Source organism: Protobothrops mucrosquamatus, unplaced genomic scaffold (genome assembly GCF_001527695.2).
Source record: "Protobothrops mucrosquamatus isolate PMUCROS unplaced genomic scaffold, P.Mucros_1.0 scaffold39, whole genome shotgun sequence".
Classification (NCBI taxonomy): domain Eukaryota; kingdom Metazoa; phylum Chordata; class Lepidosauria; order Squamata; family Viperidae; genus Protobothrops; species Protobothrops mucrosquamatus.
The window spans coordinates 2,054,058-2,068,883 of NW_015386421.1; the positions used below are offsets into that span (position 1 = coordinate 2,054,058).

The 14,826-nt window shown below is 39.2% G+C and overlaps 1 protein-coding gene across 7 annotated transcripts in view; it reads right to left on the reverse strand.

Moving 5' to 3' along the window:
- Positions 1 to 14,826, reverse strand: part of ST3GAL3 (ST3 beta-galactoside alpha-2,3-sialyltransferase 3) — a 168,056-nt gene that overhangs the window by 35,697 nt on the left and 117,533 nt on the right. For all 7 annotated transcript variants that reach the window (XM_015811361.1, XM_015811360.1, XM_015811356.1 and 4 more), the window contains 2 exons: positions 11,467 to 11,562; positions 8,611 to 8,797 (listed from right to left, as the gene is read on the reverse strand). In XM_015811361.1, the coding sequence (XP_015666847.1) occupies positions 8,611 to 8,797; positions 11,467 to 11,562 (283 nt within the window). The remainder of the gene's footprint in view (positions 1 to 8,610; positions 8,798 to 11,466; positions 11,563 to 14,826) is intronic.

Sequence of the window (14,826 nt, forward strand, 5' to 3'; positions counted from 1 at the left end):
GTTGAGTTTCTTATGTATGACTATCTCTCTTCTGGGCAGAAGATATGAGTGTACAATTGTTTCAATGAGTACCTAGCTTCCAGGGAGCAGGTCTGCTCCTTAAGCCATTATGACAGTGGAATTGGAGAAACTGGCTGATTATCCACACATATCCAACCACCAAGAAGAAAAGTACAAAAATAGGGGAAAGAAGTCCTCAATACATTTATATAAGAATATTTTTTGGGTGGGGGGAGTTGTGTCTGTGTAAGTCAATCTCCTCTATAACATCTTGGCTATATTTGTTCTTCACATGTTATATTGTCCCCAACTTAGTGCTCACCAGATGTGTAGGATGTGGGAATAGATCTGGGAACTAAAGGTCAACATATCAGAAAGACACTAAGTTGAAGAAGGCATTCTTATGATGCTCCTTCACATATGCTTTACTTATTTGAATTGCATTTTTCCCTTTGAGATGCATTGATGAAGTTATCAGCTACCTTCCTAGACGAAAATATATTTAGGGGGAAAATCTCAGAAAAATGGATTCCTGAAGTTATGCAAAAATGCCATTAACCCACAAGGAAAGACACAGAGACGGGTCTGCTTAGGCTTATCCATAATTGCAGAAATTAAGGAGATGTCTATAAACACTTTGTTCCTCTATATATTAAAGGATAATTGTACATTATAAACAAAAATATATATTAAAGTCCCACTGCTCTTTTTTTTTTAAAAAAATGTTGCATTTTATTATTTATTGTATTTTAAAACAACTTTTCAGATAGTTATTGCTTCTAAAACCAACTCAAATTTTCAAGTTTCATAATCAGCACTGAGGAATAAGTAAGCTTTGCAGGAGGAAGGATTATGGATGAGACAGTAGCTTGGTTAAGGCCTCCTAGTGAGTTCCTGGACAGAGGTTTCATCCAGACCAGGGGCTTATTTGCAGCTCAATCTCTTACCTACAACACTAATCTTATATGAAGAGAGGATTCTCAGGTTACCACTTCTATGCTCTAAATCACTTCTCTCAACCCCTGCCCCCCATATGTTCCAATTATGCCTCTGCAAGGACAAACATGCACACAGAGCTTTCCCCCAAGCTATGAAATGGAAGACAGATAATGTTAAGCATCCTTGCCACCACCTTACTCAAATGGAAAAATTAAGCAGTTGTCAAGTTCTAGAAATAACAATGTAGGGTTTCTATTACAACTGCATATGTATGAGATACAGTCAATCTTCTGGGTGGTAAAGCATGGAAATTTCTTCAACTAAATTTTAGAAATTTTAACTCAGAACTGTGTTGTGCATTATGACAAACTGTGCTTACAAACAAATTTGTTCTGTTTTATTACTTTTTATACCAGAGATCAATACTGGCATATAGTACCATATACCCTGGATGCACAGCCAAAAAACAGAATGGTTAGATCAACAAGAAAAGACAAACTTTGGATATAAAAGCTGTTGTAAGAGGAGATTTCTGCACTCTATGCTCCAGGAACAAGTATGTGAAAATTACAAAGAACAAGAAGAATTTGAATGGAGACCTGCCCAGAAGCTTGGAGTGTATTGGTGCAGGTAATTTGGGTTTTTCTTCTTTGTAAGAAGAAAGCGAGGGCCGCAGACCCCCCAACCTTCCAGAAATATGTGTGCTTGTTTTGCCCCACCCAACAAGGAATGCAGTTATTCAATCCCTCTCACCACTGCACAAGGATAGGTAGAATTAACACAATGACAACTGGGAAGTTTTCTGCCCAAACATAGCCTGGTTAAATCTGAGGTAAGCACTTCTATTGAGCAACTTGAGACCCATCAGGTTACACTTATCCCCAAGGAGTACAGACAAGGAAGAATGGCAAAAAATAAACTTTAATAAAATAAAAAGGCACCTGACTAAATAATGAGATTCTCAGTGTACTGGCAAAATGTTGTGAGTATTGTGTTCTGCATAATTTCCAGCTGCATGCAATAAGTGATTCCCAAACTTTCAATTTCACCTATCTTAAAGTCTCTCAAGCAAATGTAAGATCTGAGAATTAGAGTTTAGAATTTATTTTTGGACAGAAAGAAAATAGGAAAGTTTTAAAGGTTAGAACCTTATAGGTAGTCTTCAGGTTACAATGTCAATTGTGACTAGGATTGCCTTCTCTAGGTGATGCTGCCATAAAGTGTGATGTCACATGACACATCACTTAGCAACAGCAATCTTGGTAGCCGTCCTAACCCCAGGAGCATGTGCATCATTAAGCAGGAAGTGACAGGAGTCCCAAGCAAGAAATGTAGGGGTGCTATGGAGAGTGGGATTTGCTGTAGGAAGACTCAGTGGAACACAGGCTGACAGCTTCACATTGGTTGAGGGAGGCCTGGATGGGGAAGTGCTATGAAGTATGAGAATCCTGGGATCTGTACTCCATTGTAGGCTCCTTTGGAGAAAAAGTGGTAAGAGCGACTTACTGGAATGACTTGCAATCTTCCCTGTGAGCTTCCCCATTGACTTTGTTTGTGGGAAGCTAGCAGGGAAGGACACAAATGGTGATCACACAACATCAGCTTGCCATGAGGTCGTAATCACAAACTGATCACCTTAAATGTCCAGATTGAGATCACGTGTCTGTGAGGGTGCTGTGACAGCTCGAACTTTGAGGATTGGTCATAAATCATTTTTTCCCCAGCACTATTGTAACTTTGAATGGTTGCTGAACAAATGGATATAATCTGGGGACTACCTGTAACTGAAAGCATTCTATTAGCCAAGCATATTATATGGAATTTCTGCTTGTGAAATCTTATCTATTTTGCTATTTTACGCTACATATATTTCTTGCATGTTTGCCATGACCTAGATCTTTATCTGAAAGGGAACTTTGCACATACCTTCTCCAAAATGGAGATTCAGTCCCCATCTATACCACCACCCAGTAGTTTTTATACATCTTTTCCTACAATATCTTGACAAAGCAAATCTCTCAAAAAATTATTCTAACCACAATACTGGTTTCAGAAATAGGGAAAACAACAAGTAAGCACTGAGTTACATGCAAAAATCTCTGATTTCAATAAGCATGAGTTTGTAGAGTACTGTGTCAACATATATCAGTGATGGTGAACGTTTTAGAGACCGAGTGCCCCAAAACCGCCTTCCCACCCGTCCCCATTCCGCTCTGCCCGCTGGGCCACCCACCACCTCCATGGTCCATCACAGATCACCCAGGTAGCCCAGCAGCACCATGGTGGCCACCTCCTCCGCCTGTGCCCTGCAGCATCATCTGCATGCGATGGGGTGCAAGGACGGAGTATTTTCCCCACTGCCCGGCTACCATGTCCTTGGCTACGCTGCTTCAAGTGGGCCACGCCCAGGGCCGACTCTCCTCCGGGGGGGCTGCTGGTGAGGAGGGGGCTGTGGGAGGAGGCGGGGCTGGGACGACGGTGCGTGTGCCCACAGAGAGGGCTCCGAGTGCCGCCTCCGGCACGCGTGCCATAGGTTCACCACCACTGACATATATCATCCACAATTTAAAACTGTCAATGATCAGCATGGATATGCAGCATATTTTTACGGTGGTAAACAATAAAGTGTCATTTCTGCATGAAGCTATTTCACAATTTATGCCCTTGACATTTTACACAATATTTAGGTATCAATCAAAACAAACCATGAATTTGGCTGATACGCATGGTATTTTTTAATGTGCAATAACTAATTCTTTGAGTTTCAAAGAAGTCTTTATAGTTCCGATACAGTAACATAAAAAGCTTTGGATCTCTTCTGCACTGTCCTGACTGCAATCTTGACTTTTTTGACCACACACTCACAAAATGTTGCCCCCCCCCCCCGGGGTCATATGATCCTGATTCAGGATGATGTCAATCTGTTCACACAACTGACTGCCAAGCACCCCACAATTATATAATATCCATTTGCAATATTCTCTGCTGACTTCCTTAGCTCAGTGGGGAAGCCGGTTGGGAAGGTTCATGCTATTGCTTGCTTGTTGAGATGACTTCCTTTTGTCTCTGGGGGCTGGCTGAAAGAGGGAGGGCTGAAACTCTCTGACAGGCAGCCCGCTTATTCTGAAAGAGTTACTTGCCAAAGGGTATCAGCTCTTTTGTTCCATCCACTTAATGACTCAGGAGATTGCTTAATGACCAGAACTGGGAGTGCCAGAATTGTGGTTGTTGGATGAAGCAATCTTATGACATATTGCTAACGACCGTGTTGCTTTCAAAAGACTGAGATTCTGATCACAATTGTGGTCAGAAATCAAGAACCACCTGTAATCTGATTCAAGCATTTACCTGTATGGGAAATTCCCCAGAAACATATGCGGATTGCCTGCAGTTTCATTACAGAAGATATAATTTTCAATTGCATATATATTGAGTGCTAGGTATAATTTGAATTTTTCACAACACCCCCATTTGCCATTCCAGTGTTCCCCAAGGGCCTTCTCCAGGGAGGAAGATGTTTCATTTGTCGCCAGCTGAATCCAGTCAGCCCTGCCTCACCAACAGGCATCCCAGTTGATCCCCCATCCTTCCTCTTTCCACATGCAATAAAAGCTTATGCTGCTTCACCTCCTCTTAAGAGAGCCCTGGTGAAGCCTCCTCCTTTTCCTCAGCTGCCCCGTGGAATGCCTACCACTTTATTGTAGGGAAGGGATACCAAGGGAGATACAGACCACAAGGAAAATTGCATCCTCCATCACTCTGCCCTGTCCCCAAGGGAGTCCTCCCTCCAGGGAGGAAAGTGACTCACCTGACTGCCAGTGCCCCCAGCCATCCCTACCTTGCCAGCAGGTATCCAAGTTGCTCCCTCATTGTTCCTTCACCAGTCACCATCCTTAAAAGATTACAAATTTCAGCCTTGGTTCCAAAGCAGCCAATGGCTTCTCACTTAGTCAAACTTTGCTACCAGCTGATTAGGTGCAGGAGCCAGAAGAGGAAGGAAAGTGGACAGGGATATCCTTACACTACACAACCTACAGGGATATCCTTACACTTACACAACCTACAGGTTTCTGAGAAGTGTAGTTGGATAGAATGGTGATGCTGGAGCCAAATCCCACGTTAAGTCATGAGTCCTGAATTTTGGATGCATTCCATAAATTAGCCCATTTGAGGTAAATTGATTCAAAAATTGTTGCTCTATGATGTATTACTTCACCCAATCGACAATTACAAAATATCAAAGAGACACAAGAATTTTAGTAGCATACTTAACAACCCGTGACTTGTTGGGTCATCCTTTCAGAAATAGAGTAAAGAATAAGAGTAAATAGAATAAGACAGTGACCATGGGTAGGCCAAAAAGCAGTGAGAATGGGAATAACTTCTGACTTCCTGATAGCTTCCTGATTGACGTTGCTTGTGGGAAGCTGACAGGGAGCATCAGAAATCACTCATTCTCCTCCGCAGTTCCAACCAGGGAACTACTTGTCACTTTGCTGGGGAAAGACAAACAAAAGGAGGTGGTGACCATGAAGTAAACTGCACACATACTCATCATCCCAGTGTGTACCCAAGGGCCCCTTCCCTTCAGGGGAAAAAAGGACTTACCTGTTGACTGCTGGCACACCCAGTCAGCCCTATTTCACCAGTAGACATCCAAATTGCTTTCTTCTTTCTTTCCCTTATTGCCCACTGCCATTAAAATATAGGTAATACTCAACTTTCAACAATTCATTTAGTGACTGTTCAAAATTACAACAACACTGAAAAAAGTGACTTATGCCCATCTTTCACACTTACAACTGTTGCAGCATCCCCATGGTCATGTGATCAAAATTCGGATGCTTGGCAACCGGTATTTATAACAGTTGCTGTGTCTTGGGGTCAGGTGATCAGCTTTTGCAACCTCCTGACAAGCAAAGTCAATGGGGAAGCCAGATTCACTTAACAACCATGTTAGTAATTTAACAACTGTAATGATTCACTTGACAATTATGGCAAGAAAGGTTATAAAATGGGGCAAAACTTACTTACCCAACAACCTAAATTTTGGGCTCAATTGTGGTGGTAAGTTGAGGACTATCTGTATTTGAAATATCAGCTTCGATTCCAAAGCAGACAATCCCTGCTGACCTCTTAGTTGAGGAGGTGAGGTGGATAAGGGGATAGGGATACACCCCTCCACTCCCTTGCACCACAGAACCTATGGATTTTTGGGAAGTGTAGTTGAAAGGTGTGATGGAGCTGAAGAGGCCACAACTTTGCCAAATTTCTCTCCTGTAGCAGTCATAGTTGCCAGATTTTGGGTGGATTCTTTAAGTTAGCCATTTGAAGTATATTGATTCAAAAACTGTTGCCCTATAACACACCATTACACCTAATTGTAGATTACATTTGAAGGTTTCAAAATATCAAACAGATACAAGAGTTTTAGTAGTATATAGATAGGCAGATTGCAGCAGGATGAAATAAGCCCTTTTTTTTGGTCCTCCAAGAATGTTTCTTGACATATATTGTAATGCCTGTAGATGTATCTGGCAAAATTAACTCACAAGAACAAGAAAAAGGAGGTGAAGTAAAGGGAAATTTATGTTCTAGTCCCTGTGTGTATTAATACCTTCTGGAAGTAGTCGGCTTGACAGATCTGCTTTCTGCCTCTCCCTTTGCTTTCCCCTCATGACTGTGACTCATTCTTAAGCATTCTAGAGAATTCATTTCCTCTTTGGTGCAAGATGGATTAGTTTTAACCTATTTGGACTGTGCATCGGTTTTCAGGGTGAAAGTGCATGTTTTTGTGTAGCTTTTGTCTAAAAGGGAATTCAGATGTGTGATGACAAACAATAGTTAATGAGAAAGTATCAGAGGTCACATAAGCTATTCAACAAGGAAAAATTAGTTACTACTTTAGACTGCATTATATTCTAGTCCACCTCTTTATAAAACTTACTAACATGATAGTGAAAGGTCTCTATGATTCTAAAGTGAACTCAGCCAATAATCCCTCAGAGAATAAGCAGAAATAAGAAATATGGAGACAGCAATATTTTCCTCCAATAAATATGCCCTTTGTGTTCACACAACCTCTTCGTATCTCATATTTCAAAAACAAATCATGACTAGTCATCTATACTATATAAAATGGGGAATTTCTCTTATACCATCTAGAAGGAATATTTTGACTAACACTAGACCTTGTTTTCTTTGATAAATAATTATTCATATCCCCAAAATACATTGGTCACTAAACTGATGCACATATAGATTGAGAGGGCAAGGAAGCACATATATTCTCATTCCCTTGATGAAATACAACTGAACCCTACTTGATCCTCAATGGCTCCCCTGCATATTGTGACTCACAGATGTCTGTGCAACAAGCAGTGTTTTAATATAGCTGCACTTGCAGGCAAGTGTTCACTCACCATCAGACTTCCACTAATAAAGGCTATATCCTGATGCCACTGGCACTTCCTCTGTAAATTCATGTTTGGGCAGATTATTGGCGAAACTGGGTATATTCAAGTAAGAGGGAAAAACCTGGAAATTTACCAATATCCAAATAAACATTTGCCCTTGCTTGCCTTCTTGGCCACCACAAAGCAGATGTTCAAGGAGAATCCCCTCCAGGTGATTTTTTTTTTCTGAAGCAAGGAATTATCTTTGAATCAACCAACTAAATAGCTTGTTTGCATAAACCTCAACTCTGCTCCCAGGTTGGCTTAATTATTTCAAAAAAGTCTGATTTAATCTTGGCAGAATCTGTATTTCTGAAATATATTTCTGCTCAATGTGTTCTAATAAAACAGATTTAAGAATGACAATAATTCCCAACTAAAAGCATACTGTCCCCTACATTTGCTATTAAGGATTATAAAACATGCTCTACTAATGCAGCATAGTATATGTTTCAAATAATTGAAAGAACAGAACAAAAAGTAACTTACAAGTAAGAACAAAAATAACCTTCAAAGTTTGCAAACATAAACAAAAATAGTTTCATCATTTTATATTCAAGTACAAATGAAAAACCTCTATAAAAATGTATTTACATATGGTTTCTAAAACTGTTTTGGTTAGGATGCAAGACACATGATGATCGACTAGTCAGTCTCCAAATATATTGTCCAGTCTTTAAGTCTGAATTTATTACCCATGGCTACCCGTTTATCAATCTTATTGACTTTTCCCAGCAGGCAGCTTGCAGAAATGTGCTCTTTTCACTCTATCATTATCAATTATTTGTTATGTGTTGCCATCCCAGATTTCTTATTTCTGTATTAAAAAAAACTTCAGCTGAATTTAATAAACTTTAATGCCCAGGTTATTTGGGGAAGAACTCAGGACCCATTGTTAAGACAGATGCTATTCCATAGAAGTAAGTATACTGTATAAGAAGCATAAATACTGAACGGGTAACTAAGTTCTATTTCAGAAGCTTCTGTAGCAAACTGAGATTATATCAAAGTAACAGCACATGTGAGATAATGTCATAATACAAATCAAGTCCTTACATATAAGCAATTTCTGATGCAAATTGCAGTTTTTGTGGTCACTGTAATCACATACATTTTATCATTTCACCTCTTTGGTCATCAATGTTGTAATTATAAGTGAATAACCCTGAAACATCAGGAATTCCTCCAAGGAGGAAAAAAACAACCTTTATCTTACCACTTTTTCCTTATAAACAATGTACTTCAGCCACTTGAAATCCTGCCACTTGAATCCTGCCAGTACAAACAGGGAATCCTTCTCATACTGCTCAGGTTTCTGGATAGCCCCTTCTGGATACGTTATCCGCATTGTTGTCTTGCCACCAACATCTTTTTCAAAGCCTTTCACTGGAGCAGAATTCAACCTTCCGGGAGATTAGAGAAAAATGATGAATTGTATTTATATTAGAGTTCAAGGTTTTGTGTAACAAAAATCAATGTCAGGAACTCCAGTTCAGTAAAAATTGCAAAGGCATCACACTCAAATTATTGAGGATTATTGCTGCCAATAAAGCAGTAAGCAGTAAATAAAGCAAAAATCAGAACTGGCTGATAGGGCCATTAGTTTACACTATAAATGATCTATTCTTTGGAGGCAAGATATGTGATTATATGTTGTATGGAGAAAGTATTAATATTGGCAAAATAAGTTTATTTTTTATTTAGTTATATTTCACATTCTTGAACTGCCATCCCCCTGAAAGAGGGACTCTGGGCAATGTATAATAAAACTTCAAAATATGAAACATATATAAGGATTAAAATGTTAGAATTAAAAATTTTAAATGGTATAAAAATTTTAAGGAGGCAATAATTAAACCTTGTTAAAATCATGTTATTTCTTGAGTCTTCAATTAAACCAAAGAAGAAGAACAAATTCCTTTAGCAATTTGATACTTCCCATATTTTCCAGCTTACTACAAACAAAACGTGAGAAAAATACTCATTTAAAGATACCAGGCGCACTATTTTTTAATTAAGTTATACAAAGGAATTTCTAGAATCTCTTCTCATTTCTGCATATTATTTTTGCACTTCTTTTTTACAACATAGAAGTTGCTGCTAAAAAGGTTTTTTCTGTACTAAATTTTTAGTGTTATGATTTAATCAAAGTTTTTCATAGAATTGCAGTGTGTTAGAGGTACAGTGTTCAGATAGATAGATAGATAGATAGATAGATAGATAGATAGATAGATAGATAGATAGATAGATAGATAGATAGATAGATAGATAGATAGATAGATAGATAGACAGACAGACAAATACAGCTGAAATGACCTCCTTGAGCAGTTCTATAATTGTCATGTCAATTTATCAACTGGTACCCTACTGTCATAAGTGAAAAAACAATACAACTTTGAGTGGCCAGGATTTAATTTATCTAAAAGTTACACTGAGTATTTTCTATAAATGGAATTCTGGAATATAATCTCTGGAAATAATGAGGTTCACTTGTATCATTACTGCTCTATATTAAAACAAACAAATTGCAGGTCAGGTACAAAAACATTAAATTCAAGATCACATCAAAGGCAAAAGTGTTGTGACATACACTTCAGAAGATAGCTATTTCTATCTTCCTTGCCAAGAATCCCATTTTGAAATAATTTTGGAAAAGAGTTTCTTTCATTTGAGAGCGTAGGAAAAGCCTTGAAGCCTTATCCTTTTATTACCTTCTAAGCTGTTCCTAATCCTCAGCAGGAGTTGTGTAGTAAACAAATTTGGTGTAGGAAAGCTGGGCCTTTTAACCCTTTAATCATTCCTTCTGCTCTGAGCTGAGTGAGTGGTTGAGGGTTGGACACGACTGATGAGGAAGATATTCTGAGCAAAGTGGGAAAACAGGATTGTGGCTTCCACAAAATCTCACTTCCTTATGAACTGCATGCACCCCTGCAGCAACTGCTCCTTAGGATTAACAATTACATGTATAATGCAATATCTTCAACAGCATGTTGGCTATCAATTATGCCTAATTTTAAGTAAAATAGGTTAATACATCCTGGTTGGGAATTTGGGAAGCTTGAAATTGATCATATCTGGCAGGCACCAGATTAGGAAGCTGAACTAATATGAGAATGATGTAATTAGGATTGTTTCAATAAATATAAAATAATGGAGTCTAATCAAAGGGTCATTTCAAATGCTGAAGAAAGAACCAAGTATTCAAACATTGAATAATGGATGGCTGTTATTTTTGTTAATTTCACCTTTTCTGCCATTTATAGTATTATAAATGACAGCTGCACATTGGTCATCTAGGTGACTATACATACACACACACACACACACACACACACGTTTCCCCAAAAGTAAGACCTACCCTGAAAGCAAACCCTAGCTTGATTTTGGGGGGCAAGCCTAATATAAGCCCTACCCCAAAAATAAGCCCTAGTTTTGGGACAAGGCACATGCCGCAGCCAGATGTCCCACGCCCCAACACTTGTCACGCCACGTGGCTCATCACGGCAGTACTGCCGCTCATGGTAGGAAACCGCGCGCTTCGGTCTGTTTCCGACGCTTTGGGCCGGTGGCAACAGTCTGAAGCGCCGCGTGGCGTTCTGCCACGAGCAACGGCAGCAGCATGAAGCACCATGTGTCCTCCTTCCACGAGCAGCAGAAACGCCCTGAAGTGCTGTGCAGCTTCCCTGCCACAAGCAGCAGCAACTGCATGAAGCACCATGCGGCTTCCTGCTATGAGCAGCGGAAACAGTCTGAAGCACCATGCAACTTCATGCCATGAGCGGCAGCAACAGTGTGAAGCACCATATGGCCTCCTGCTGCGAGCAGTGGAAACAACGCAATGCACCACATGGTGTCCGGCCACAAGTGGCGGCAAGCGGCTGCTGAAGAATTCAAGCAGTGGCGCAACAGGTGTCGGGGCGTGGGAGGCCTGGCTGAGGCAGTCCTAATGTAAGACATCCCTCCAAAATAAGACCTATTGCCTCTTTTGGAGACAAAAAATATATAACATCGGGTCTTTTTATATATAGGGCCCATACACTATTTCCTCTTCTCTTTTGCTGAAACAACTCACCTAATAACAATGTCATAGTCATCAATTTTCAAGCCCAGAGATTTGTTTGCTAGAATGCCACCATTTCCCACAATTATACATCGTCGGCAGCTAAGACTGAAAAGGAAATAGAAGAGCAATTGGTTAGACAGCAAAATGCATAGGCACAGTAGTATTTCTGGTCCAGATCTGAGCCAGTCTCTCCTAAAAGAATCAGAAAGTAGTTAATTTGCAATTAAGAGAATGACCCTTAATAGTAATACAGTGATGGTATTGGTATTGGAAGATGATAGACATAAGGTTAAGAACATGTTGTGGAAATTGGTTGGCCCTCTTCTGCTTTAATCTAATTTAAAACTTAGTTTATGATCTTTTCCACAGTTAGCCCTTGGCCATGTCTTTGTTTATAACTGAGCTCTTCCATCTCCTTGTGGCAATACAAGTAGTCCTTGACTTACAACTGTTTGTTTGGGCCTGAAAAAAGTGACTTATGACCATTTCTCACACATGTTGCAGCATTCCCATGGTCACGGGATCAAAATTTGGATGCTTGGCAACTGGTTCGTATTTATGATGGTTGCAGTATCCTACGGTCATGTGATCATGTTTTGTGACCTTCTGACAAGCAAAGTCAATGGGGAAGCCAGATTCACTTAACAACTGTGTTACTAACTTAACAACTGTAGTGACTCACTTAACAACTGTGGAAAGAAGGGTCGTAAAATAGAACAAAACTCACTTAAAAAATGTCTTGCTTAGCAATGTAAATTTTGGGCTCAATTGTGGTTGCAAGTCGAGGACTACCTCTAATAGGATCAATTTGGTTTCTGTGTACTCCAAGGGTGTCATTTTGCAACATTTTGCAAAATTTACAGGAGTGTCAAAGTTACTTTCAACTGATTGTAGCTTGTCAAGGATACCAATAAAAGAGAATATTTGTAGTTCAGGGTTGAAATGAGGGGTCCTTGGTGCTCTTTGAGCTTGGTTGTTTTCTTGCAGACGTTTCATTATCCAAACTAGGTAATACCATCAGTGCTAATGATGATGATACCTAGTTAGGGTAATGAAATATCTGCAAGAAAATAACAGAACTCAGAGTGCACCAAGGACTCCTCATGTCAAGGATACAATGTTTTTCTTGGCAATGGACTGCTAGAGATCAAATGTAAAGAATACTGTAAATTACTATAAAGAATAATCTACACTTCAAAAGAAGTACAGAGTGGTGGAATATAATTTAGGTTTCTAGTTAACTTGTTTTTTTTCTATATATTTTACCTACTCATGTAGAATAATATACTTTGTGGAGTTAGGGATACTAATATTAGTTTACCTATATCTGAATATTATCCTGGGATTAGGTTTGGGAAGTCCGGGGGGTGGGCGGGTGGGGGGTGGGGTTTTTTTCATATAGCATTGTGAAATACCTGTGATGTTTTTTTTATGATGAAAATAATAAAAATTTTATATTGAAAAAAAAAAGAATAATCTACACTTGATCTGTAGCAATGGATTGTTAGTATATTTGAATTAATCTTTTTTTACAGATCTGGACAAATGTTCTGATTTCCCCCTCCTCCTCATCTGTATATCATTAATATTTTCTCTCAACACAGAGACACCTACTTTGTTTAACAAAACATAAAGTAAGAAAGGAGGAACTGAAATACTGTAAGATGAATATAAATTAAGATAGTCCATATGCCATGTATACCTTCCGTACACAAGGATTATTCCACACCAAAATTTGGCAGCAAAATGTTTGAAATCTGGTGATGATTTTTTGCTCTGTAATACCAATTCTGCCACAATCCCTGACAAAAGGACACAAATTTCCCAAAAGAGTGATTTCAGACTGTGTCACGGGGTTTGAGAAGAACTGGAAATTAAGTGGCTTTCTTTCTTGAAGGTCTTCTATTCCCATTCCCATTCTTAAAATCTGCTACCCTGCCTACAAAACGACTTGCCTTCTGCAACTGTACTGAAGATCAGATGGCTGGATTGCAGTCCCTGATCTGTCAAATATTGCCTGTACCTGCCATAAATATAAAGATGTGTAGAAAAACTTTGTAATTAGTCTTAAAAGAGTATTACCATAGAGCAAAAAGTACAAAATAACAGTAGACTTGCCAATTACAAAGGTATCGTTACATAAAACAAAACCATTAGGAATATTTGGGAACAACTAAGGTAGTGCCTGAATTTGCATCTTGTACGTTACTAAGTCTCAATTTTGTGCTGTAATTTCTTTTTATTGAGTACATCATTAATTTATTTAATTGTATGCTGCCTTATCAATTACCCCAGGAAGCTTACGCCCATAAAAATAATAAGGCATAGAATTAAAATCACATTAATAAAAGCATAATCACTACCCTCCCTATCTAACATTGCCACCAATGAAATGGAACTCCCTTCTGAAAAGCACTGCCTTAATGGATTTATTGAGTACAACGGAGAGGAAGGCAGTGTGTTCCATACTGAGGCTATCATGAGGCGACAATCCGTTTCTAGTTCCTATCCTCTTAGTGTGATTTATCTTATCCCTATCTCTCAGTCAAAACGTTTCTTCAATTTTAGGATGAGAAAGTGGTTTTACTTCAATCCCACAAGTGGAAAAAGTTGAAAACAACATTTGATTAAAATTATCTGACCGTAGAACAGGGATTAGCAACCTACAGTTCATGGGTTGGATGTGACCCATTATCCAAAGTGATCCAGCTCACAATCCCAATAAAAATATGCCCACCTGAACCATGAGAGAGGCGGAGAGAGCAACTACCTGTTCAGCTGCTCATGTGAGCCCTCTCCACATCCATGGCTACGAAGTCATTTTGGTGATGATTTCACTAGCCACCCTTAGTTCAAATGGAGCCACAAGTCCTCTGCCTGGACCAGTGAGAATGAATGGTGAGGCGGAGAAGGGAAGAGGAAATGGTGATAGTGGCATAGCCTCTGATCCTAACCAAGGGAAAGTTGCAATTCCTGTCCTGTAGTAATAACCTCTCAATGTAATGAATTAATAGAAAGAAAATCCATATATCCATTAGATGTGAAATGGATTTTTTGCATTTGTGAAATAACCTAATTTGATTTTGATTTTGATTTTGATTTTATTAGATTTATACCCCGCCCTTCTCCTGGCGGACCCAGGGCGGCTTACAGCAAGCTAAAAACATAACAACTCTACAAACACCGTTTTAAAAATATAATTAAAAGAAATATTAATTTTGCCGTTTCATTTAAAATTTTGTTAACACCCAATATAAAATCAAATTAAAATCCAATCTAAAATACCCCTCAGGCCAGCCCCGCTAGCTGGAATAGCCATGTCTTGAGGGCGCGGCGGAAGGAGGGGAGATCCGGAATGACCCGGATCTC